Here is a 26,396-nt window from a genome sequence, read left to right as displayed (position 1 = left end):
GGCCTGAGCGGGCAAGAGTTCTAAGTCCCAGTCTTGGGTACTCGGTGTGACTTTGAAAGACTGAATGAAGTGTGCTCCTGGACATCTGTCAGAAGTCAGAGCTTAATATTTAGCTGTCAGTTAACTCACCGCATGCTGGATTTCCTCCCTTCCACATTCGTGTGCGTTTACCTGCACCCATGGCTCATGGACATAAGCTCACAGGCCCTTGCTAGCTGGCATTTCCTTGTTCTGGTGAAGACCTTGTTAGCATAGGTCTGGGGCCTCTTGGAGTAGGTGAGGGGTCAAGAAACGCAGGAGAGATCCCACACATTAGAGGCTTTTACAGAAGGGACTGAAGCTTCTTACCATTGGCGTCTCCTCACCCTGCTCTCACTGGAGTCTGACCATCCTTGCTCCTGTCCATATGACAGGAGCCAAAGTTGCCTTGAGACCAAAAGGAGAGTATGGGGAGTGACCACCAAGGACATTACGGTCAACGCATCGCTTAACGACGGGGGTACGTTCTGAGAAATGTGGTGTTAGGCGATGTCATCGTTGTGCAAACATCATAGAGTGTACTTACACAAACCTAGATGATATAGGTGACTACACACCTAGGCCATATGGTACTAATCTTATGGGACCACCATCGTATATGTGGTTCATTGTTGACTATAATGTCGTTTTGCAGCACATAACTGTTCTTGTAGAGGAGCGGTTCTCCTTTAGTGCTGGGGCCTGAGAGCAGCAGCTTCTGGGGGCACTGGGCCAGGTACAGCTGAGCATTGAATCACTTGGCTCATGGCGGGGGTCCTCCTGGGCCCCAGCTGGCTGATGCGTCCACCTTTTGTCTCCGTGAAAGAGAGATTTCCTTGACTTCCCATGAGTCTTCAGCACGCTGGCCCATGAACATTCTCAGCCTTGCGCAGTGGCTTTGCAGAGTCCAGCCAGGCCCTCCTGGTGGCTCCTGGCAGTGACCGTGCTTCCCCACTCCACACAGTAGTGACAGGGAGCCTTTGGTTCGCCTTGCCCCCGGCTCTGCCTGTGGGCTGTTTGTTTTCTGGCTTTATTTCATGGTTCTCGCCGGTAGAGGATGCCGGATGCAGTCCATGCCAGCTGGAGCCCTGAGCCCCAGGGATGATTGGGACTCTCATGATTTCTGTAGTAACATCAGGAAGGTGGGGTCTGCTTTGCTGAGCAGAGCTGTGCTGCCTCTCCTGATTTATTTGGGGGCTGTTGTTAAGGGGAGAGAGGCGAGAGAGAAGCCTGGAGAGGCTCGTGGTTCACGCTTAGTTCTGCTATTCCGTTTGCTCTGGAGATAGCACATAAGGTGGCGAGAGGGAGGCAGAGGAGCAGGAAAGAGGGACGCTCCCTCCTGGAGCCCTTGGTGAGCCCACCGTGTGCTGGGCATTGTGCACGTATTAAAGAATGGGAATCAAAACATGCTCCTGGGGTGTGGCTGTGCCATCCCGTTTATAGATGAGAGAACGGGGGCTCACAGAGTTGCAGTGACAAGCCCTCGGACACTTAGCCTGTAAGTAGAGGGGCTGATTGGAAAGCTGCTCCTTCTGATCCCCGAGCCTGAGCTCCCCATTGGTATCACACACGGACATGTGTTAGGTGGAGCCGCAGGTGATTGCCAATGTTCAGCCATTTTCACCTACAAAAATGGCAGTGGTGTATGGTTCAATTTAATATTAAACACATCCTCATCCGCCACCCAGCCTGCTCATCATACTGTGCAGCTTCCCTTCGTCCATGCCCCCTCTATTCCCTGTCGGTGTCCCACCTTCCTGCTGCTATCTGGAAACCTGCCCTGTTGGGGCCCCTTCTCCACCAGACACCTCCACACACCAGAACCGTGGTTCCAGCCCTCCCCTCAGCAGAGTCTCTGTGCCAGCCTCTCTGAACCACACGGGGCCGAGAAACTGTCCATATGCAGAGAACAGAGGTCCCCCCCCTTTGGTCTGGTGCTGAACAGCAACATCTGCAGAGACGTGGAAGCTGGTTTTTTTTAAAAACAGCTTTATTGAGGTGTTTGAACACTGTAAAATTCACCCATTCTAAGCATACAATTTAGTGATGTTTTTTTCCCATAAATGTGCGGAGTTGTGCAACTTGCACCGTAATCCGGTTTTAGAACAGTGTGGGGAAGCTGATTTTAAACTGTGACAGGTGGATAGAGTGCTCCCTGCTACCCAGCACCGTACAGACCCAGTACCCATCCATCAGAGAGGTTCTAGCCCCAGCTCTGAAGAAGTTGGTGAGGTGAGACAGTGAGCATCGGGGAAGTTAAGGACGAGAATCCCACCGTCGCAGCAAGCCCAGAGGCCCCCAGGCAGGCGGCGCAGAGAGGGGAGGGGCCACCTCACCGTGATGTCAAGGCTGGAGGGGTGCGAGCTGGGTGCACGCATGGCTAGGTTTTGACAGGAGTCCTAGGGGGGCTCCGAGAGCACAGGAGGTTGGCAGGGGATATCCGCCAGCGAGAAGACGCAAACATGAGTGCCAGGGGTGGAGAGGCATATTTATGGAATAGAGTTTTCTGTTTTAAGTTTTAAAAATAGATATGTGAAACATTTGGGTTTCTTTTTAAATAAAGAACAAAGTTGGTTTCTTTTTTGTGTGGTTGCCTGGAAGTGGCTGGTGGGGGGCTTCTTTTTTTTTTTTCCTAATTCTGCCACACACATGGCTCAGGAGCACGCCTGCGCTCTTTTTGGCTGATGTTGACCCTGTACTGTTATTTATAACATTTCATAGTTTTTGGTTATTTTTTGTTTTGGGCAAATGCACCACAGTGGAGTCAGGTGCCAGGGGCTGGACAGATCCCAGCAGAGCATCTAGTCCAACCGCCTCCCCCCCACCCCCCGCCCCGCCCCGCATACACACACAGTGATGCTAAAAGATCCTAAGACGCCAAGCATTTGTTCCCCTTCCTCTGATCTAAAAAAAGGGAGATGTCACGACTCATACTGTTAGGTGATTTTTCTGTATGTCTCACTGACCTCCCCGCATCCGTCGGACAAAAGGATGTTCTCTCTTTTCCTGCCCTGGGTGGGATTCAAGGACAGATCAGTGAATGTGAGAAAGCCCTTCATACTTTAAATTGGTTTTAAAATCTCTCCTCAGTGTCTGCCCCTTTTGGCCAAAAATCCTCCTTCTCTTATTTCCTGTTTTGTACCTCGGGTCATCTCTCTGGATTTCCATGGCTTACCTCTCTCAACTGGATACCCATTTCTGGGGAAGTGTCTGTCTGGTGCCTCATTACCCCTCTTCTTAGAGCCCGGCCTGGGGTCCGGCCTGGGGTCCCACAGGACCCTGCTCTGAACCCGTCTCTCACTTGCATATGATGGCACTTAGCCCAAAGCCTTCTCCCTGGTGGCTGGGCCATGTGCAGGCTCGCAGGACTGGGTGTTGTAGGGTCACCTTTGTTTTGTTTCTGGCTGGCCAAATCTTATCCTCCTCTCTTACCCCATGTCCCACGCTTCAGGCTCTACCGTCAAAACATCTGAGCTCTTCCCTCCCCCTGCCCCGCTGCCACCCTGCTTCCAGCCACCGCCGTCCTTCGCCAGGTGACGTAGCTTCTAACCGGCTACCCGCTCTGCCTTTGCCCCTGCAGTCTGTTCTCAACGCAGCAGCTGGAGTGGTCCTCTTATAAAGTTAGTCAGATTATGTCACTTTTCTGTCCCCATCCTCCTTGCACTAGGGCCTGTGCACTGGCTGTTCCCTCTGCCTGGAACGCTTTTCCCTCGGATACTCACAAGAACAGCTCCTTCAAGTCTTCGCTCAGATGCTGCTGTCTCAGTGCAGCCCACCCTGACCTCGCTGTTTCCAGCTGCAGCCTCTCCCTCAGGACTCCCAGTCCTCCCATCCTGCTCTGCCTTCCCTTTCTTCACAGCATTCATCACCCTCCAATATGCTATAGAATTTACTTATTTTTTTTGTATCTGTTGCTTGTTTTCCCTCCCTAGGATGTAATCTCTCGTGAGGGCAAGAATCTCTGGTTTTGTGTTTTTATTGTTGCCAGTGTCTTCTAAGTGTCAAGAGCAGTTCCTGACCCATAGTGGGTGCTCAGTGAATATAGCATAAATGCTGGAGACCCACCTGTATCTCCTTCTCTCCCCACTTCCCTACTCCTTCAAGCTAGTACTCCTTACAAGTGTTAACTACGTGCTGTCACAGAGACAGAAGTCAAGTGTCAGTGGTCAGGGTCGAGTGAGAGTGGCTCTGCCCAGCACCATGTGTGTGGCCCCCCTTGGCTGGAGAGAACTGCCCTCACCCCACCGTCTTACCAGCTGCATATCCGTTAAACGTATTTACATGGTTTATCGAAAGGAGTATTCTACAAGAAGTTGTATGGAACCACGAAATCACGATGTCTGCTTTATCCGTAGGGTGAGGGAGGGTGTTAGACCAGAACTAGCCCAGCTCCCCGGTCCTTCGAGCTCGGCTTTCTCAGCAGCCAGGCCTGTCACTGTGCCATGCACACAGAGAAGACTAGATTTGTCTGACAGGAAGCCAGGGTGTTAGCAAATTAATTTCTGTGATGAATCATAGAACAGTCCTGCTGGAGGAGAGCATTGTTTTTTCTTCCAAGTTTGTATCCAAGTGCGGTAGTGGTTTTCAGACTTGTAAATTGCTGGTCCCACCTAAGCCCTTGGGAACGGAAGGGAGGAAGCCATGTAGGTGCAGAAACCCAGCCCAGAGAGGGAGGGACCTCATTCAGAGGCACACAGCATGGTGGTCCCATAGGTAAGAGATGTATTTATGACCATAAATTGTGCAGACGGTTGTATATGTGGGCAGTCGGTCTCTGGTCCCAAGCAGGAGGACCGGCCACTGTTATTGTTCTGCTGCTGTTCCTTGCGTTCGAAATGTCAGGCAAGATTCCTAGGTCCCTGGAGGGGCTGACCCCGTATTCCCATGCTAGGGGGTCCTTTCTGTAAATACAGCTGGAGCGTTTGATAATAGCCGTGCGGATTCCTTGACTTGCTCTTTGGTGGTCTGGCCCTCAGCCCTGTTTTCTCCCTCTTACGGGGTTTGCAGAAGGGGTGTCTGGTGACAGAGAAGGTACCTTGAGGAGTCAGGGCATTCTGTGCCCACAGATTCTGTGACTGTCCATCATTCACAGCTCAGTGCAGGCCACCGTTCTGTCTGCTCTGGCTGAGGAAACGAGAGAGCCAGTTCCTGACCCTCGCAAATAGAAGAGGGGAATGCCCTCACACCCTTCCTCCTCTGGGCTGGCTGCCCCTCAGCCAGAGGAGCTCAGCCCAAGCCTCTCCTCCAGCTTTTGTTGTCAAATGCCCACCATGCTGGCTCCAGGGGCCCCAGAGACGAACAGGCTCTCTCTGCTCAAGAAGCCCCCGGTCTGTGTTGGGGCAGGGAGGGGAGGAAGACAGTGTCCATAGCTATGTCTGTTCCAGGGTGAGAAGTGGTGTGAGCACGCTTCAGAGTGCAGAGTGGGTGATGAGTTCAGCCTGGGCAGGTCAGGAAGACTTCCTGGAGGAGGCAGCAGTGTGTGGGCAAGGCCTTGTAGAACTCGCGGAGAAGCAGAGGGAAGGTGTCCCAGGTGGGAGGAGCTCAGAGGAGTGGGAATGTGTAGGGCTCCCAGGAGGAGCGGCGAGCTCAGGGCACAGGGCGGAAGTCTTCTGTCACAGCTAAAGTTTAGGTTTCAAAGGCCGGAGGGAAACAGAGCTCCTGACACTCCTTGCAATTTAATATTTAACCCTCTCAGTGTTTACTTGCTCTCCTGTTAAGGGCTTCCTTGAAGTGCTTTTCGGATCCCATGGAGACCTTCCCTCACAGTCCCCACCACACAGCTCTGCCTTTTGATGATGACCTGGGAACCTCTGAGGCTGTTGTACCCGAGGCTTGCTCTCCTCCCCGTGGCACCCGGGGAGGAGGGCTCAGAACCTGGTTCATCAGGAACAGCCTTAATCTTCTTGCCGCTGAGAGTGTCCTTTCGAAAAGTGGAACGGCTGTTTTCCTGTGGTTCTGCGCTCCCCCTGCCCAGGACGAGGTGGTCGAGGGTCCACCAGTAGGCGATAATGAGCCGTTCTTGTGTTTTTTCCCCCAACCTTATTTTTTTCATCTCTCCTTAATGCTTTAATCTTCTATATATACACTTTTATTTTTGCATTTGCAAAAACCTTAGGTCCGGTGAATGAGGAGGGAAGAAGTAAAGAAAATCTAATCTTGCAGGCATTTGATCCTATTAATATTTCCTGTTTCATCCTTGAGAGAGCAGGTTCAGAACAACAACAACAACAACAAACAAACAAACACATAGACACAGAGATTAGATGGGTGGTTACCAGAGGGGAAGAGGGAGGAGGGAGGGCGAAAGAGGTGACCAGGCACGCGTGTATGGTGACGGATAGTAATTAGTCTTTGGGTGGTGAATATGATGCAGTCTACACAGAAATCGTAATATAATGATGTACCCCTGAAATTTATGTCGTGGCTTGCGGCCTGCTACTTTGCTTCTGTGCTGCTTGCTGGACTCAGAAATGAGTTTTCCAGTCCATCTGGAATACAGGGGTTGCTGGGTCCTTGAGTTGAAAGCTAGCACTTTGCCTTTCTAGGAACGTGAAAAGCTTGGTTAACACCAAGCGCAGGCGAGCCTTACAACCCGGCCAGATGCCGGCCTCCCAGACAGCCCGTGGATCTGCCTAGATACCAGACTTTGTTTAGTCAACTTCTTAGCGATGGTCTGTACACAGAGAGAATGCTCCCCTGGCTGCGATCACCACGCCATGGCTTCCGGCGGCACTGTTCTCTGTGGCCACGGCCGCCCGCGGAGGAGGGACGAGATGTTGTGTGTCAAAGGTCTTTCTGTTCGCTGACGATATTTGGGCCTTGAGTTTTCTTTTCTGCCTGGTGGTTGGGAAGGACCCTGTCTCAGAGCACGGCCTGCCTGTGCCACCACCTGCCTGCAGCCAGTGCCAACGCTGGGTCGCAAGCTGAATTCTTGTGGTTGATTCCTCTTTTCTGATCTTCAGTTGTTTGGTGGCGGGAATGGATTAGCTCTCAGCTTCAGCAGCCTGGGCAGGCTGATGGGAGGGAGGCATTTTTGGTGGTAACGCTGTCTGAGGGGCTTGATGTGGGTGTTTGAAATTGTTTCACATAACGTGGGAGAGCTGCCTTCCGTCATCTGGGCAGAGGCTTCTTGTTACCCGCACAGTCGTGTTGGGATTCCCCAGGGTGGGGGCAGAATTGATGTGGGTGATGGAATGACGCTGGGATAAGGGGGCCACTGGGCAAGGTGCACCCGGGAAACCCCTGAACAGTTTCACACGGACAAGTGACTAGGTGCCTACTGAAGTCCACATTTGATAAATGTTTGTTGAATGACTAACAAATGGGGGAGCACATGGTTATGTTAATGTCTGGTGGGGGCCACATCTGTAACGTTCTTGGTATAGGAAATCTAGGTGAGGGTTTCACAAGAGTTGCTCTCCAGGCTGTGAGGTGGCATGTAGAGGTACCGGCTGCTTACCCCATGAACCGGCACAGGTGTGATGGGTGGTCCCGATGTACCCGCCCACGAGGAAGTCACTGTCCACACTGATCCTCAGCAGTGCTGGTGGAACCCAAGGTGACCTGACTCTTAAAATGATAACAAACAGCTGTTCTCAGTGTAAGCAGAGCCCCCAGGAGGGCCTGCAGAGCTGTGCCCCTGTGGGTGAGTCTTGGGGTGTCCTCATACACTGAGGCAAAATGGGGTCGTGTTCAATGCAGTTCTGTTTTCAAATCAATGAGACAGTCCCATAGTCATCCTTGTGAAATGACAGGTTTTTAAATAAGAAACCAGGGAAGGCGTAGTTAGTAGTTGACTCGAGCACATAAGTCAGAGGAGAGTAGAATGTAGAATTATTAAGAAAAAAATTATATATATATATACACACATATATGTATAAAATCTCCATCCCAACAAACAAGGAGTTCTCTTTGTTGTACCCGGGACTTGATGCTCACAATTAACGTCACTCATTCAGTTCCTGCACTGTGGCCCTGCGATCAGAAGCTAAGCAGGATCGTGCCCTGCGCTGGAAGGAAATGAAATACGTAATGACAGTTTCGGGGGGAAGGGGATGGCAGGGAGTTAGGACAGAGCAGGTGGTGCTGGGCCCGGGATCAGGTCTTAGTTCTGTGACTCCGCCTGTCTGAGCCTCTCCTTGTTTGAAGGATGGAGATGATACTGTCCTCGGGGGATTGCTGTGGGGATTAAGTCAAGCAGTAGCATGTTATATGAAAGTGCAGTGATGCTCTGTAGGAACCGAGGGCACGTGAGCAGGGCAGAATTACCTACTGAATCCGTCAGTCCTTCCAGGTTTTGAGGCTTAAACCCTCAGCCTGGCTGGCGACGTGAGGCCCCGGGGCCTCTGGTTGTGGAGAGCTGAGTCAGCAAGACGGAGAAGTCAAAGTCACTGCTTTTCTTAGACCCCGTCTCTACAGGTAAATCGCTGTGCCTTCCGACCTCAGCAAGCAGACGGTGTGCGGTTCGGGGCAGGAAGAGCTCCCTCTTGGAAAGGGCTTTTTGCCTTCCTTTGCCTAAGTCTCCACCCTCATACCGAAGTGATTATTTATGGACATCAAGATTTATTTTCCATATCCAGAGACCAGGAAGTATGAACATTCAAATAGCTACATCTTAGAAAATCAAAGAGGAGAGTGAAAAAGGACCCTAGAGATCGTGTACCAGGCGTGGGATATAGGTTTTGTTTCATGTGCCAACTTCCATTGATTGGCAGTGGCTGTAGAGTGCTGTGTTCAGAAGGATTCTGAGGCCTCATTGCAGGCTCAATAAGAAAGTGTCGTGATGGACTAGCCATGTCTGCCACTGACACGAGATTAGAAAGTCAAAGAACTTTCCAACCCTGATCTAATCCAACCTCCACATTTTAGAGGTGGTGTACTTTAATTGTCCAACTACATTTCTATCCCCACATCGACGCTTACAACACGTGCGATATCAGATAGTATAGTTTCCCTTCTGCTTTGGAAGCTGATTGCTGCAGACATCTGTAGCTTTATGTTTAGCTTAGATCAGCATAAATGCATTCGATTTCTGCTAAGAAAGGCTGATGTGGGTTTCTCTCTGTCAAGACTCCAGGAAGCAGGTAGTAAAGTAAGGTTTTTCTTAGGCTCAACCATTAGCTCAGGCTGTCATGGGTTTCCCCCGGGGTTGTGGGTAGATGTGGGTAGACACAGAGGGTGTCTAATGTTTTCAGCTCTCCCCCACTGGTTGGTTGCTTGTGACTCACTCGGTACAGAAATCCACATCGCCTCATACCCCGCCCCATTTCTCTCTGAAAACTCCTGTAAGCTTAACCACAAAGCATTTATAATTTGACAAACAACATGTCCTCTTACCTCTAGACCTTAGCACTGCTGTTCCCTGGCCTGAAAAGCTCTCGCTCACCTATCCCCCAAATTTCTCCTCATCCTTGGGTCTCAGCTCAGAGGTCATTTCCTTTAGGAAGCCTTGCCTGATCCTTACTGCAAACTAGATGTCCTTTCTCTGGGTTCCCATAGCATCTGTCAGCTTTTTACAGTGGCTGGTTTTCTTGGTCTGAGCTCAGAGGACCGTGTTGATTATGGTATGTTCCCAGCAGGCACCTAGCACATAGTGGGTGCTCGAGAGGGAGTTGTCTGTAGGTGTGTTTCTTTGCTTAACTGTGTCACTGAGCTAGTCTTGCTGGCAGGGACCCAGTAGAGAGTCTTCTGGTGTGTTTTGAAACTACTCAAAACCTACAGTCTGGTAGATTTATGAAAATAGCAGTAGTTCTTTTTACTCCTGAAATCCTGAGAGAAATTGGGTATCAGCTTCCCATGAGAAATGAGGGAAATGCTGCTTCTCTCTCTTTTTTTTTTTTTTTTTAAGTTTCCTAGGAATCCGTATAGGGGTAAGAATCACAGGATGCATTTGTTATAAGCAGATGTTTTTATTCAGTTAGACTGGTGAGCACAAGGACATCACTGCTTTGTTTGAATGAGGGCAGAGGTGAATTTCCTAGTACCTCATTCATCACCAAAATTTTATTTTAAATAATTTTTTTCATGAAAATTTTTCTACAGTTCTTTACCTTTAAAACCTTTTTCCCCATCTGTTACAAAACTTAGCAAACACAGATTCCATACTTTTCTAACAGTGCTCTGGATCAGATTTAGTTTTTTCTTGCTGTCTAATGGGTGTTTATGAATAAATGAATGAGTGAATCACGATTGTCATTGTGTGTAACTGCAGGGTGCTGCGGGAGCAGGACGCTTTGCTCTTTCACTGAACAGCCTCAGGATGTAGTTTTGAGCCCGTGTGGGTGGGTGGGTGTGGGTAGGTGGGTGGTTTAACTGGCTTATGCTCTTGCTGTGAGCAGCAGGCCGGTCCAGTACTCATTCCCACCTTTAATTTGCTCTTTTCATCTGCTGTGGGCTGGGGAAATGGATCATCGGAGTTGTTTAAATTGATCTAAAGTATGGTATAATCAGGTCTTTTGGGCCTTGCAGTGAACAAAGTAAAGATTCTTTGTGTGAACTCTGCCTTCTGTTTGGGCTGATCCGAGGCCCTTTCCTCCTGTGTCGGCTCTGCTGGTTACAGTACCAGGTACGTGGCCTCTGAAGGTGAATCGCCGTGGGAAGAGGAGCCAGTGGCCACTGGGAGGGGTCCGTACCTGTTCTATCCACCAGAGGCTTACGAGGGTCACTTGCCAGTCATCTGAGGACTGACTGAGGGGAGGACGGTCTCACGTGGGCTCGAGTGCCATGGCCGGGGAAAGATTTTGGTGAGACTGATGGGAGGCTTTTAGTACTCGGGGGCATTTCCTTGTCTTTTTATCAAAACTGAAATTGTGACTGATCATCAGCTCAGTGTTAATCGAGAAGTGAGTCGTTGTGGTGATATGTTCATGTCTATGGGTTAGACCCTCTTGGGCCAAATAAAGGGCCACAAGTGAAAAAAAACTCAGTCTTTGAGAAGTTTTCCATTTCAAAGGTTGATGAAGTTCTACACATGTTGGTAATGAGGAGGGTTTGCCCACAGTAGATTGGTCCACAAGACCGAACCTTATTCGTACGAGTGTAGAATCTGAATGCTCCCAGGGGACTGTGTGGCCCAGCGCCCCAGCCCCTCCCGCCCACCTTCGGGCTGGGAGGTGGGAAGGGGGATGTGGTTTTGGTTGAGTGAATGCGCAGCCCCCGGTTCTGAGACTTGACCATGACGCCATCATCTCGAGAAAAGCCATTTTAGCTCTTTCTCAGTTGAGAGGTATCAGGACCAGGTCACCTGTTACTCCATACACCCCTTTCACCCAAGCACCCGAAATGAACCAAAGCACTAGTTCTGGGGACTCGAATTCGTTTTTTTTCCATCCCAGGGGTCGTTGGTAATGCTTGGGGCCATTTAACACAATGTGAGTGGGTGTTGGTAAGTCTTTCAAGAAAACGATGTTATTTCTGGCATGTCCCTTCTCCCCCACTTAGCACAGGATATAATGAGAAATGTACAAAACTGCAGAATTTTTCACCTGAAAGCCTGTACATCACCCAGACCAGCCCCTCCGTTTCATAGATGTGGAAACTGAGGCTGGGAGACAGAGTGTACAGTCACAGGACTCCTGGTGACCAAGCCAGGTCTGGAGCCCTGGTATCCTGACTCTGTTTATTTAAGTGGTTGAGACTCATAAACAGATGAAGACACATTCGGCCTCAAACATAATCAAAGAGACACAATGTAAAATGATAAAGTATAAGTTTTTGGCCTATTGGATTGACAAAGCTGAGAAAGAGTGGTAGGACAGTATTGGTTTGGGTGTCAGGAAATGGGGCTTATTGTATATTGGTTGTGAGAGAATAAAATGGTAAAGCCTTTCTGCAGGGCAATTTGGCAATAGGAAAAGCTTAAAAGATGAGTTTTTCAGAGCTGGCCCCGGAGCCGAGTGGTTAAAGTTCCGCACGCTCCACTTTGGCGTCCCAGGTTCCCAGGTTCGGATCCCAGGTGCGGACCTACTCCACCCGTCAGCCATGCTGTGGAGACATCCCACATACAAAACAGAGGAAGATTGGCACAGATGTTAGCTCAGGGCTAATCTTCCTCAAGCAAAAAACAAAAAGGATTGGCAATGGATGTTAGCTCAGCGTGAATCTTCCTCACCAAAAATAAAAAAAAGACGAGTTTTTCGTAAAGAAGGAAATAAGGGTATGCATAAAGAATTAGCCACCAAGATGTTCTTTGTAGCATCATTTAGATTAAAATATCGAAAAATTGAACCTCTAGAAGGAAATTGGTTGAATAAGTTTGTGGCCTTTGTACAAAGCAAGTATGGGGCTGTCAGAAATGATGTGTATGTGTTATCTGGGATTTGCTTTAGAATACTCTAGCCAAACAGTGAAACTGAGAAAGAGGGAGGAAGGAAATGCGATAAGATGTGCAAAAGATTGATAACATGAAGCTGAGTGATGAGTAGGGGGGTTCATTACACTGTTCTCTCTTCTCTGTTTGAAATTTTTTTTTTTTGCGTCATGAGGAGGTCAGGTTGCTTGCAGCCTTGTGTTCGAGTCGACTCAGTATTTCCTGTGGGGATTATTCTCTTTGTTCTTTGCTTGTATACCACACGTGCTTAACAAAAGATGCTGATGTTCATTAATTATCATAGAAAGATATTTATGATATTGTTGAATGGAACAGGCCACAAATAGTTATGTACAGAATTATCACTTGGTTTAAAAAATAAACAAACCCATATGTAGAAAACAGATGGCGTGTGTATACCTAAGGGGATGTCACAGGGTAGAGAGATTATTTTTTTTAGCTTATCTGATCATTTTTCCCTTACAACAGGCATGTATCGCTGTCATTTTATAAACAGTTGTGTGTAATTAAATATGTTGCTCTTTTGCTTTAGGGAAGAGTATGGAGGAGATTAAGAAGGTGTTGCTACTGGTGCTGGGCTGTGCTGTCCAGGTAGGGATTGGGCGGGGGCTGGAGAGGGTCCACTCTTAGCCATCATGTGTTTGGATTTGTGGGGATAAAATGCCCCCTTAGGTGAGATAGGAGTGAAGCTGCCTTTAGCCCAACATGACAGAGGTCGCTGGGTTCCAGAGAGAGACGTGACCACCATCTTAGGTGACAGCCATTTCTAGCACCAGGGCACCTGGGCAAGAGGCCAGGTGAGGATCCCTTGGGCCAGATGGGGATCCCTCAGGTCAATGTGCCATTAGCAGATTGTCCCCAGTTTAGGAACGTCTAGGACAAGGATTGGCAGACTACAGCCTGTGGGCCAAATTTGACCCGCCGTCTATCTTTGTAAATAGAGTTTTGTGAAACACAGCCACGCTCATCCTTGACACGTTATCTATGGCTGCTTGCACGCTACAACGGCAGGCTGAATAGTTGTAACAGAGACCAAACGGCCCATGGAATCTAAGATTTACCGTCTGGCCCTTTGCAAATAAAGTTTGCCACCCTCTGACCTAAGCCAGGTGTTCTCGATCTTCACGTGTGTAAATCACCTGGAGGGCTTGTTCAAAGTGCAGATTTCTGTGTCCCACCCCAGTGTTTTCAGTCTGGACTGGGCTTTTTAAAAACAAACCCCTCAGGTGATTCTGATGTAGGTGATCTGAGCAACTTCTAGAGAAACCTCGGTATAAGGGCTGGTAGGAGGACAGGAGTGTTCTTGGTTAGAAAGGAGAAAGCCAGGGACTGGGTGGGCTGTTCATTTTGAAACTGTATTTCTGTGGCTGTGGTGGCCCCGGGTTGCCCTCACTCACAAAATGCTTCCATTAATGCGTGTACCCCTCTGCAGTGTGAGAGGAAAGAGGAATTTATTGAAAGAATCAAGCAGCTGGACATTGAGACCCAAGCTGGGATCGTGGCCCATATCCAGGAGGTAGGTGTGTGGCTTTCTGGGCTTAGCTGTGGACGGGAACTCCCGTGGCAACCAGGAGGCAGGCGCTCTCCACCAGTGAAAAGTTTCAAGAATACATCAGTCATGAACGATTTTGCTAATTTTAGCTTTCGGACGCCACAGAAAAATTGATTCTATTTGGAAAGGTAGCCATCAGCAAGCTAAAATAAAATGAGGGTAAAAATAAAAATTAAAAAAAATAAAAACCTCAATCAAGTCTTCTTTTGCCTCTTCTTCTTGCCTAATATGGACTCAGACTATTTTTAAAATCTGTCAAGTGGTTTAGGCTCAGAATTTGATTTATAGACCCTGAAAATGTATTCTGGCAAATGTCACCCTGCTTCGAATGGTTGATCTTTAGAGAGAGAGAATCTGTCTGCTTCTGTCAGTGACATGGCAGAGAGACAAGCTACCACCTCTTGGGGAGTTAAAAACCCAGCAAGTCCCAGAGACTCAGCCCCTGGGATGGGGTTGGGAGGGCTCTGTACTGAGGGCAGCCCCTCTGCCATTGACCTTGGTGGAGGTGGTATCAACTGAGAAGGCGGTTTCCCTGGAAACAGAGCCTGTCGGGGCAAGCTCCTACCTGGAAATTTACTTCACTGACTTCAACCCTCACCCTCCCTCCAAAAGGAAGCGTGTATGTTTTAATTAGGAGATCTGGTTCAGCCTTCAATCTAATTGGACAGACGAGATAAATGCATGAAAAAGACATGAGCAGGAGCACATAGGAGCAGGTGTGTAACTGGCAGAGGTAGCTGAACACAGACCCTCCCACGCCGGTGTGGGGACAGGCTGTGGCTGGGTTGATGGGCTTCTAGAGCTGCCAGGGCATTGTAGGATAGTGGGTTTTGAGTCAGGATTTGAAGCAGGAGATAGATGTGGCTGCTTGTGGGTAGGGGGTCCAGCAAAGCTGGCATCAGGAGAAAGTATTGTAGTAAATATTCTCAACCAGTCATGTTGGTGACTGGCCACCTGTTAGCCTAAGAACGATTCTGCCTTTTAATTTTCCTTGTGTTTCTGTGTGTGCTGAAAATGTATCTAGCTGGGGACTGTGTCCTTGAGACTAGCCAGTTCTTTGCCACTCACTGTCATTCCTGCGTGATAATCAAATTCAGGGACTGACAGTGGGGACTGGGCTTCAGAATTCGTTGGGTGCTTCTTAAACATTCAGGTGCCTGGGCCCCATGAGAGACCCATTGAGTCAGAATCAGAGGAGGAGGGCGTGAGACTTTAATTAAAAGCTTCCTGGGTGACTGTTGTGTGGGTGAGGTTGCATCCCTGAACCCCCTTTAGAGGCCCTGAGACATACAAGGCCTTTCCCAAGCATTGGTGTGGAGCAGGCCCCAGCTCTGTACCGTGGGATCAGATTTCTCCTTTTTGTCCCAGATCAGCTGAATCCCAAATTTTCCTTTGTAAGGTGGGGAGAGGTAAGCAAGTGGGTGTCTTTTGAGAAACTGAAGGGTCCTGTCTTTTGTTTGTTATTTTGGTTTTCTGTTTTTTGTTTTGTTTTGTTTTGTTTTTAAAGCTGTTCTGTGCCTCCATTTACTGCTCTGAAAAGTTGATGAACTTTTTTTGGTGTGCCTACTGAGTGGATGTTCCTGGTTTCTTTTCGTTTTCCCGGGTTGAGGCCTGAGTGTGCTAATATTTATCTTCCCAAACTGAGAGGGCAGGGACTCGAAATTAGGTCTCCTGCCCCCCACCCCCCACCTCCCGGCAGGTCTTGGGGGGTCAGATTGAGAAGGTCAGGTCAGCAGAGTCGATCAAGAAGCTGTCCAGTGTGGACAAAGCTATGGGCCTCTGCTCACGCCAGACAGAAAGGGAAAAACCAGATGGTTTTATGTGGCCTGTGAGAATGGGATACAGACTTACCTGAAAATTCTTTTAGATTATGAAATATGTTCCTAAAAATAACATAAGATTATGTGCCCAACATTCTGAAATAAGATTTTTAACATTTTGCCATATTCACATTAGATTTTATTTTAAGAAATAACATGCAGTCCCTGTCCTTACCCTTCCCTCCCCCCAAGGCTTACCTTCTTTGTGTTGTAAATTGATGGTGCTCCAATAAAAGTATCTGAAGACTATTTAGGGAAATACTACATTGTAAGGAGTGCTTTCTGGCATTTAAAAAAAATCAGTGTCCTCTGTGAACCCATGGTCTATGTTAGTGGCGCTCAGCTGAAGAGGATTTGGCTGCACTTGCTTAAGGAGCCCCCTGCTCACCGCAGAACATGTCACTGAGGGGCTAATCCCGTCCGTGGGGTGAGTCAGCTGTGACCTCGCCTCTAGCCGTGGGGAGGCAGGTGCTCTCAGGGTCCCCCAGCACCCCTGCAGCGCCCGCCGTGTGTGCCCGCCCACAGGTGACCCACAACCAGGAGAACGTGTTTGACCTGCAGTGGTTGGAGCTCCCGGACGTGGCCCCGGAAGAGCTGGAGGCCCTCTCGAGGAACATGGTGTTTCACCTGCGGAGGCTCATAGACGAGCGGGACGAGTGCACGGAGGTGCGTCACTCAGCGACACCTGTGGGAGGACAGAAGGTCATCGAAATGCCCAGTGTGGGGACCCTCCTCTATCCATGTGCTCCTTTGTGTCCCACTAAAGAGTTCATCTCTTTTTACAAACTTACACCCACTTTCTCCTGCCTCCCTCCTGATTTCTGAGTCTCGCTGACATCTTCTCTTTTACTTTCTTCTTGTCTTTCGACCGTGTTGCGCCCAGTTTAAGTGTTAGCACTGTGCTGGGCACAGGAGCACGGGTGAGACCCCGCTCGCTTCCTCTCTCCCTGCCCTGCTGCAGCTGATCGTGGACCTCACACAGGAGCGGGACTACCTCCAGGCCCAGCACCCGCCCAGCCCCGTCAAGTCCTCCAGCGCCGAGTCCACCCCCAGCCCGACCAGCAGCCTCTCCAGCGAGGATAAGCAGCACCTGGCCGTGGAGCTGGCGGACACCAAGGCCAGGCTGCGCCGCGTCAGGCAGGAGCTGTGAGTCCTCCGGTGGCCCCTGGGCTGTTTTCTCTGCTTTTATGCAGAAACCCCTGCCCGTTTCTGTTGTGCGGTTCACTAACAGGAGAGCTCTGACTTGGGCCCCGGAGTCAGCTGGGCTCTGCTCTGGGCTCGGTCACTGTTTGAACGTGGACTAGTCACCTCCCTCCCAGGCCTGCACACAGAGGGGTCCTACCAGGTCTTTAGGGGTCCTACCAGGTCTTTAGGGCTCCTACAAGTCCAAGTTATAGGTTATCTACAGAAGTAGCCTACTGTCCACACTCAGGCCCAGTTTGGGGCTGGAATGACCACACGCTGGTGTGTTTTCTTGGCTGAAGGGAAGATGCGGCTCACTCCACCTGGTGAACCTGTTCTGTTTCCTGCAGCTGGAGAAGGTCACTTTGCCCGTCATCTCAGGAGCTGCCCGCCTTACCTCCCCACCAGTGAGCCTTGCCTGCCTGGCTGTGGCGTTGTGCCGCTGTGGCTGGGGTCTTCTTGTCGTCCCACACCCTCACAGGGAAACCCTGTGTCTGGTGGATGTAGTTTGAGGGCAGGTGTTGAAAACTTAGAAAAGGAAACATTTGAGTGGGGAACATTTTTGCAAGCCCCGTATGCAGATTCCCCTCCTCGCCCCAGAAGCCCGGTTCCCTTTCCTTTCCCTGCTGTGGTCTTGCAGGGTGGGCTGTTCCCGGGTGCTTGCCGAGGAAGCCCTCTCACCACGCGTCCTCCGAATCGCCTGCAGGGAGGAGAAGACAGAGCAGCTTGTGGACGCCAGGCATGAGGTGGATCAGCTGGTGCTGGAGCTGCAGAAAGTCAAGCAGGAGGTGAGTGGGAAGGCCTGTGTACACGTGTGGACGGGGTGGTGGTGGCTGGGATGCCCCAGTAACTGTGGTCTGGAGGTTCAGGAATGCACCATCAGGATCTTCCAGCAAAGGCCTGTTTCCTTCCTGCTCAAAGCGATGCTGCCTGAGAGCCAGTCATCCTGAGAACTGCTGTGGGGATGACCATGTGTCTTAGTGACAGTGGCCTGTACACGGAGCCACTTGGCCACCAGGAACTGGCTTCTCCTGGGACATCCTGGAAGCTCCACTATGTGGGGACTTGGCCTCCTCCTCCTCCTCCCCCAGAAGGATGCCCTAAACGGGGTTCCCCTGCCTTTGCCCACCCCCCAGAACATCCAGCTGGCGGCTGATGCCCGGTCTGCTCGAGCCTATCGCGACGAGCTGGATTCCCTGAGGGAGAAGGCAAACCGCGTGGAGAGGCTGGAGATGGAGCTGGTGCGCTGCAAGGAGAAGCTGCACGACGTGGACTTCTACAAGGCCCGCATGGAGGTGAGGCCCCGCCCGGGGGCAGGGCAGGGCAGGGCGGACACTTCCCCGGGAGTGCACTGGGACTCCTCTGTCCCTGGAGGTTTCTGGGAGAGGAAGCCCAAGGTTTCTGAGCTGATGCTTTCCCGAACCTCTGCACGTCTGCCTCCCTCTGCTCCGTCTCCCTTTCCAGGTATCCTTGTGGGTGACGGGGGAATTTGGTTGGTGGCCACAGTGATGACCTTGTATTCACGGATCTCTCTTGTTTTAGATTTGTTGCAATTTCTGTGACTAAATCTTGCCAGGACTCAGTTTCCTCATCTATAAAATAGAGATAATTGTACTACTTCATGAGGTTTTTAAGATGAAGGGGGTAAAAGACCTGGTATTTGGGCAGCTCCCGTAGTAAGCCCTCAGTCATGGAGCCTCCTCTGACACCGAGGTTATGGTGGGTGCAGGGGAGGGCGTCATGGTTAAGAGGGGACAGAGATCAAGACTCAGGTGGGGGTCACTGACACTTGCTTCGACTGCCTCACATCAGCAGCGGATTCCGGGAGCCTCTTTTATGAGGATTTGGGAATTTTGCCCCCGTTGCCAATCCCAGGGCGTTTGAGGTGGTTTTAATGAGCTGTATGAACTCACTCCACTCAGAAAACGTGAGCTGGGTGAAGTTGGGACGTCAGCATGTGCCCAGTGGGCCTCTTTGATGGTGAGCAAGAATCCCCACATCTCTTCTTACCAGAGGCTTTTGAGGGGACTGAACACAGATCTGGGGAGCACAGTGTTGCCCCCTGTTGCTGAGCCGCTAGCAGGCGTGTTTGGGGAAGGCTGAAGACCTCAAGCTGCTCTCCTGCTGCAGGCGGGCCCTGGGTCCCTGGGCCGGGTGGAGGCGGGTTGGGGAAGGTTGTGGTCCAGGGCCTGTTTATTCTTCTGAGTGCTCAGGGAGTGTCTCTTCCCCCAGGAGTGTTAGTGACAGGCTCGCCCTCCTCCCTGCGGAGAAGGTGCCCTTGGTGCCGAGGGAAAGCAGCCTCAGCCTGAGCAAGGGATGGAGCAGGAGACCGGCTCTCAGCTTTGTCCTGGAAATGGTCCACGGGCCCTTCTGGTGGAGAGAGGCATAAAACCCGGCACAGACAGGTTCTGGGACATGGGCACACCCCAGGGCTTTCCATTGCTTCCTGGGAATGCCACAGCTGGGAGAATCAGGGACGGTCATGCACAAGTTTCCCCCAATTGCTGCCTCTGCAGCCCCTCCTGCACACTGGGGACCTTATGCAGCCCCCAAACAGGACCACAGATGGAGTGTGGCTCCCACATCTCACCCTGATACTCTGTCCCATGGAGCGGGGTAGGTTTCGGGCTCCAGTCCCTAGTCTCCGTGTTCATTCCTGGCCTTGTCTAAGCAGCCTCGCTCGGGCATGCAGACACGGTGACTTAGTGCCTGCGTGGTGCCAAGCCCTGCATCAGGACCAGGGGATCTAGACGCGAGACATGCTCCCTGCATTCAGGGAACTTCCAGACTTTTAGAGGGGTTTTCCGTGGGCGCCTCTTTTCCATATTCTCAAATTTCATGCCTCTGTATAGTAATAGCAATATTTTTCATATTGGTTAATAATTTTCACAGAGAAGAGTTACCATGAGGTTAGTAATGCCTTAAATTTTGCATTGGTTTTGTGTATCACAAGAGAAATAGTGTGTGTCTGCATGAGACGTGTGCTAGGGCGCAGGCAGTGACACACGTGGGTTTGCAGACACTTTGCAGGCTGATGAATTGGACCTGGTCCGCAGAGTCTAGGCTGCTATAGAGAGGATGAGTCACGCTATTCTCGCATGCCTGTAACCTCAGGGCTCAGATGACAGCAGAGGGCAGGAGTGCTTGTGCACTCATCCTTAGATTGGAGTAATTTCAACAGCCTTGCCAACCATCCGGAGGAGGTCATAGGCCCCCACCATGGACGTGTTTTAATGAGGGAAGTGGTGTGGTTTGTATTTCAGAGAGCTCATTCGGGTTGCCTTGTGGGGAAGGGATCAGAAGGGATGTCAGGATGCTGTGGGCTGTTGCAGCCAGACAGGGCCCACCTGGGACCAGCACCCCCTCTTATCAGCCTGGGACCTGGGCAGGCCCTGCTCCATTGGCCTGACTGAGCTTCCTCCCACTCCCTGCCCCAGGGAGCATTAGTAGAGCACCTTCTGTGTGCCATCTCTTGTTTGGCACAGCAGCCCTGCTAGGTCGAGGCTTCCCTCTCCTGCGGAGGAGGAGCTGAGCTCGGGGAGGATGCAGACCCAAGTCTGGTGTTCAAGCCTTGCTTTCTCCTGCTGCTCCCCTGAACCCACAGGCATTAGTCCCCCTGGGACGGGGGTTTTGTTTGCTTTAGTTGTGGGTACGTTCTCAGCGTCTAGAGCAGACCTGGTCCGTAGGAGGTGTTGGTAAACCCTTGTTGGAAGGATTACATCTGGGGTTTTCTCTGGGCAGCATTTGTAGAGCTGGCTGCTGCCCTGCTGTGGCAGAGCCCCCACCTCTGAGGAACCTGCACAGGCCTCCCCTGGCTGGCTGCCTGCCTGAGCCCTCAGGTGTGTCTTGGAGTTAACCTGGAATGCACCTCCGAGACCGGGAAACAGGTCGCTTTGGGAGCAGAGCCAGGTAGTACTTGGGGCCTGCAAGGATTGAGGTGCCCCCCCGCCCCAGACACGGGCACCTGGGCCTGGGCCAGTGAGTCCTGCTCATGCTGAGTGGGCTTCATGTCAGGGACAGTGCTACCTTGACGCACAGGTGGCTTTGATGGGCCTGCGTTTGTGTTTCAGTAGATAACTGCCCAGCTTTATATGAAAACCCGGCTTTTCCAGGGTATGGTGACACACATTTCCAGGGGCTTCACAAGATTCCTGAGGAGTAACTTCTAAACAGTTAAAAGTACAGGGCCATGCAGAAATGTGTCTATGAATTGAGATTGACCTGCATGTGATAAAATCTTAGATTAGAAAAGACCCAAGTATATATCCAAAAAATAAAAATAAAATGGATGGAGAGATGGCTAAATGGATGCACCTGCAATAAAGCAGATACAGCAAAATGCTAATTCTAGAATCTGGGTGGTGTGTGTGTGGTGTTCACAATATATTTATTTCAACTTTTCAGTATGTTTTAAATTTTTCGTGATAAAATATTGGTGGGGAGACAGAAAGTCCCAAGTAAAAAGATAATAGGGGACATTAAATGTTTTGGATAAGCCAATACCTGGTTAACATCAATTTAGTAATGAAACAATCGAAAATATTAATCAGTTTAAAGCCATGAAACAGCTCCCTGGAAGTGTTAGGTCTTCATTTCTCAAGATGTGGTCTGTATCCACCCATATCAGAGTCACTGAGGATGCCTGTTCAAAATGCAGATTCCACACCCTAGACCCTGGGGGTGGGCCCCAGAAATCTGCGTTCTGCAGGTTCTCTCCCAGGTGGCTTTTATGCACTGCCAAGCTTGAGGACCACAGTCAGAGGTAGGCAGGGTGCTTTTCTCCTGAGGCTCCTGACTGCTGGCTTCCCTCTGTGGGTGGAACGTGGCCAGAGGCTTCTAGTTTGGACTTTGTGCCCCTGAGGGCAGGGACTGGGTCTTATTTAACTGCATGCCCGGGGCCTGGCACACACAAGGCACTTGATAATCGTCTTACAAGTCAAGTAAAAACCCATCGCTCAGCAATGAAAAGGCTTTTGATCTGGGGGAAAGGACGAGGAAGAATCATGATTTTGTCTCCTCTGGAATTCAGCAAGTGTTAGGTGTGATGGGCAGGAGGGCAGAGAGAGGAGCATGATTGTCACCTTGGTGCCAGCTCACGTTGTGGACGCCTGCTGGGTAGGGAACACTCTTCTAGATACAGGGAGAATGACAGGTGGCCCGAGTGCCTGTCCAGTCTCACCGCTGAGACGCACATAAATGCATATCATGAAGGGGAGAGCGTGTTAGTGCCATGTGGGAGGAAAAGATAAAGGGCTGGGGCTTCAGGGCGAGGGCAAGGTTAATTTTGATTAGAAAAATATGGAACACAAATTTCCATGTTTTATTTTTAAACTTCTGGCAGTTTCTGTGTGGCTCTTACTCTGGTTTACATAAGAATTGAAACAACAAGAGGAGGAGAGCGGCGTGGGCATCCCTCGGTACAGTGGGAAGTGTGGGAGGTACACCGGCTGGTCCTTGACTTCCCTTTGCAAACAGTAGTCCCACCTCACAGCCGCCAGGGCGCGGGGGTTGCTGTCCAGAGGGCCACGTGGGAGGAGGACAAGGGCAGAAAGAGGTTGCCTGGAAGGTGCCTCTTGTCCCGTGTTTTGTTTTTGGCTGGAATTCCCAGCAGCAGAGGGCAGGGGCGTGGGTGCTGTGTGTGTCCTGAGCAGAGTGAGCACAAGGTGGGCCGTGTCTTGCTCCTCTGTGATTTATAGCTTTGTAGGCAGCGCTGGCTTCAGGATAAATAGTAGTCTGAAAGGTGGAGACCCAGCAGGGCTGAGTCCTAGCTGCCACACCACTTGCTGGGTGTTGAACAAGCCCTGTCCCCCATCTGTAAAAGGAGGGGTGGTCTGGGCATCTCTGAGACCCTCGTGCCCTGTCATTGTGTGGTGTAGGTGCACATTCCAGTGAGCTTATCCAGTGAGCCCCTGTCCACGGAGATGGGAGCCCCTGGAACTGATCCGTGAAGTGAGGAGGGTGGCGTGTTGGCGAGGCAGTTAGGAGCTGGGTTAATTATAGCCCTGGGGTGCGGTGCACACATATACACACAAACACACACCTACAGCATCCCCACAGTGCTCAGGTTCAGTGGAGAAGGTGCTCACGAAATGTGTGGTGATCCTTAGGATCCTCAAATGCTCTCACCTTTAATTAAAACAAAACCCTTCCCACTGTGCCCCAGACCTCTCAAGCTACCCCATCCCTCTCCTTCCCTTCACAGCTGAGCCTGCCTAAAAGAAGAGAATACCAGTGTGGTCTTACTTCCTCGCCTTCTGACCCGCCCTCTCCCTCCAGCTGTCACCTCCACCTCCACTCATCTCAAACCGTGCTGGAGAATCTGGGTGGCCATGTCCAGTGAGCACTTCCCAGCCTCCCTTGCCCGCCCTCTGTGTGGCCCTCCATGCACTTTCAGCCACCTCTTCCTCCAGCTCTCCGGCTTTCTGCTCCCCCCTTGGGGCTTTCTCCATGGATATCTTCTCTGCCTCCCGCCCACTTCCTTTATCGAACACATGCAGACCGAGTCCCAGTCTTAATCTTTAGCCTGAGTCTCTCCCACCCTCCAGGCCTCGGTCCATGTGGACAGTCCCTAGGAATATCAAGGTCACTGTGTCCAAACCCAGTGTCTCCTTCCTCCCCCAGACCTGCCTGTACTGTCTGTAGACTAGAGTCACGATCCACCCACCCAGGTACCTAAACCAGAGAGGGGTCCACCTTGATTCCTCTTTCTCCCCACTCTACGCGACCCCAGGGGCTCTCCCTCCTCCAGGACCTGTTTTCCCACCTCCCAGCATGTCCCTGACCCGAGGCATGTTTGAGTGAGTGAGAGCCGCTGCTGTGCTGGCCTTCTCCGCCGTGGCTTGAGCATATTATTCCAGTGCCTGCACAGGAATAATATTATTATTCCAGAATGGCTTTCCACAAACATCTGAACTGGCTGTTCTGCCTCCGTCTCTCCTCATTCCCATCCCTCTGTCCTGCTGCCAGACTGGCCTTTCTGAGAGCTCCTCAGGCACCTCTCCATTGCTCTTTGGATAAAACCCACACTCTGCCCCTCATCTGGCACTCACCCCGCTCTCGTCCCTGGGGAACTCTCTGCTCCTGCCAGACCGCACCCCCTTCAGGTCCCCCAGTGCCTTCTGAGGCCTCGTTGGCCCAGCCCACCTCCTCCTGACTCACAACTTCAGATTCAGTAAGACTCAGCTCAAGAGTCATATCCCAAGGGACATCTGCCCAGCGCAGGGCCGGATGAGGGTGGGTGGCTCCACGGGCTGCATCCCCCAGCCTCCTGTACACCCCCTTCTTACGGCAGGCAGCACTCATCACGTGGCCTTGTAATGATGTATTTTCCACTGTGTTTCCCACCCACACCAGGAGCTCCTTAAAGATGGGCTGTGCCTCACAGACCCCGAGTTTGAGACCTCAGTGCTCAGCACATTGTCTGGCTCCGAGATGGCCAAACTGCAGTGAGTCCCAGGGCAAAGTCCGGCCCGCCATCAGTTCTTATCAGCGAGGTTGTGTTGGAACACAGCTGCCCCCATCCGGTATATTGTCCTTGGCTGCTTTTGCTGCCCCTGCAGAGTTGAGTAGTTGTGACAGAGACTTAAGACCTGAAAAGCTGATAATATTTACTGTCTGGCCCTTTACAGACCCATGGTGTGGCCCATAGTAGGGGCGCAGTGAGGTTTCTAAATGAGCAGTAATAACTGGGTGTGTACAGAGCTGCTTCCACACGCCAGAGACTGTGTTAAGCTCCAACTACATCATCACGTTTAAGCCTTCTGCTGGCCCCACGAGGTTTAGCAGCCACTGTTAGTTCCTCTCATTTTTTCAGATGAGAGAGTTGAGGATTGAGGAATGATTTTCCCAACATCCCAGTTGGTGAGGAGGTGGGCCTGGCATTGAAACACTTCTGTCTGCCTCCAGGACCTTAGCCTTGACGAGGAAGAAGGAAATAAAAGGGGCCGAGTCATGGAGACAATGGAGGTGCAGGGGTGAGGGGTGATGGTGGCCTTGGATGCCGTGGAGGCACTGCGGGAGGGCCCGACCTCCAGCAGTTCGCGGCGGCCCTCGGACATCATGCCTTCAGCGGGGAACATTACAGTTCAGGGAACTAAGCACACCTTGATCTTCTCTTCCCACTTGGGACTTTGTGTTTCTCTGGGTTTCTTAATAACTTCTAAGGCGTTTAGATAAAATTCAGGACACTAAGAAGTTAGAGCGGGACAGACCTGATGTTTGGTCCATGGTTCAGTCCACCACACTCCTCTAATCAGGTGAAGTTTAAAAACAGGTGGGTCTTCCATGAAGCTTAACAGACTGTTGCGGAACCGGACGAGCAGGTGGAGTTGAGCGAGGGGCGATCTTGACTGAGTGAGGAGGAGGTCTGCCTGCCCTGAGTGAGTGACCCGGAGTCTCCCTCCTCCTCAGGACACCACTGGCCGGGCTTCCTGTTGCTCTGGACACCTTAGAGATCCTTTGGGTGCTGCGGTCCTGAGGACAGTGGGGAGGAACTGGTTGGTTATTTGATTCCACCTGCCCTCCCCCGCCTCCCGTCTGGTGTGTTAGTGCTTGTTGGGGTCAGGAGACACCCCTGGAAACGAGTGTTGCCTGTTGCTTGGTGGATGCTCAGCGAGTGCTGGATGAGCAGTGTCTTACAGGGGCATGAAGAGATGGTGGTCATGGCACCCGACCTGCTCAGTGGGCCTCAGGCGCCGTGCATTGGGTATTTCACATGCATTATTGCATCTGATCCCCACATCAGCCCTATTTTTGTGCCCGTCGTAGGAAGGAGGGGTCCACAATTGAGGGACATGTGCTTACTTCAGGTCCTATGGCTAACGGTGCGCGTGGCAGGCCTGGGAGTCAGAGCCTGTCAGCCCACATTCCCAATGGCTGTTCCCGGTCACTGTGGCAGATTAGCAGCTCTTGAGCCACTGAGGGACCAGCCGTCAGGCCTGGCCTGTGACTTCCTAAACGTGGCCCTTCAGCTGTTTCGCCGGGCTGGGTCAGGCCTTTAAATAGCCTCTCAGTTCATTTGGGGTCAGGTTTGCAGGGGGCAGGCTGGCCGGCCTCGGGCAGCTGCCCAGAGGTGAGGAATCAGACCTCTTCGTCCTCTGGGCTGGGCCCTTGGCTGCTTTGGGAGCTTGGGCACGGCTCCTTGAGATCTGGTTTCACACTTCTGAGGTGGTGGGGTGTGCAAGGCAAGTTGAGATATTTCTGTTGCCTCATATACAGTGGGGGGTGATACTGCCAGAAAATAGAGATGGATTTGAATTGTGGTTAGAAATCATCCTGTTCCATGCTGTATTCCCCTTCTGGACACCCTTATCTGTCCCTGCCTGTTGGAAGTCTCTGAGTCACATGCCACCTTTGTTTCCCCCTCATGGCGTGATTCAGCCAACAAGTGTTATTGAACACTTCTGTGAGGCCCACAAGAGCAGAAGTGGAGCAGTCCTGCCCTGAGGAGTTTGTGGTCTTGGGGAGGAGGACAGGCCAGTTCACCATTGCCTCACAG

The 26,396-nt window shown here is 51.2% G+C and overlaps 1 protein-coding gene across 3 annotated transcripts in view; it reads left to right on the top strand.

Annotated features, from left to right (window-relative positions):
* Nucleotides 1–26,396, top strand: part of CCDC88C (coiled-coil domain containing 88C) — a 127,536-nt gene that overhangs the window by 51,848 nt on the left and 49,292 nt on the right. For all 3 annotated transcript variants that reach the window (XM_058567558.1, XM_058567557.1, XM_058567559.1), the window contains 6 exons: nt 12,879–12,937; nt 13,779–13,862; nt 16,244–16,384; nt 16,680–16,864; nt 17,607–17,688; nt 18,037–18,195. In XM_058567558.1, coding sequence (XP_058423541.1) covers nt 12,879–12,937; nt 13,779–13,862; nt 16,244–16,384; nt 16,680–16,864; nt 17,607–17,688; nt 18,037–18,195 — 710 coding nt within the window. The remainder of the gene's footprint in view (nt 1–12,878; nt 12,938–13,778; nt 13,863–16,243; nt 16,385–16,679; nt 16,865–17,606; nt 17,689–18,036; nt 18,196–26,396) is intronic.

Source organism: Diceros bicornis, chromosome 24 (genome assembly GCF_020826845.1).
Source record: "Diceros bicornis minor isolate mBicDic1 chromosome 24, mDicBic1.mat.cur, whole genome shotgun sequence".
Lineage (NCBI taxonomy): Eukaryota > Metazoa > Chordata > Mammalia > Perissodactyla > Rhinocerotidae > Diceros > Diceros bicornis.
The sequence above is the reverse complement of the archived record's forward strand: the minus strand, read 5'-3'. Positions and strand labels throughout refer to the sequence as shown.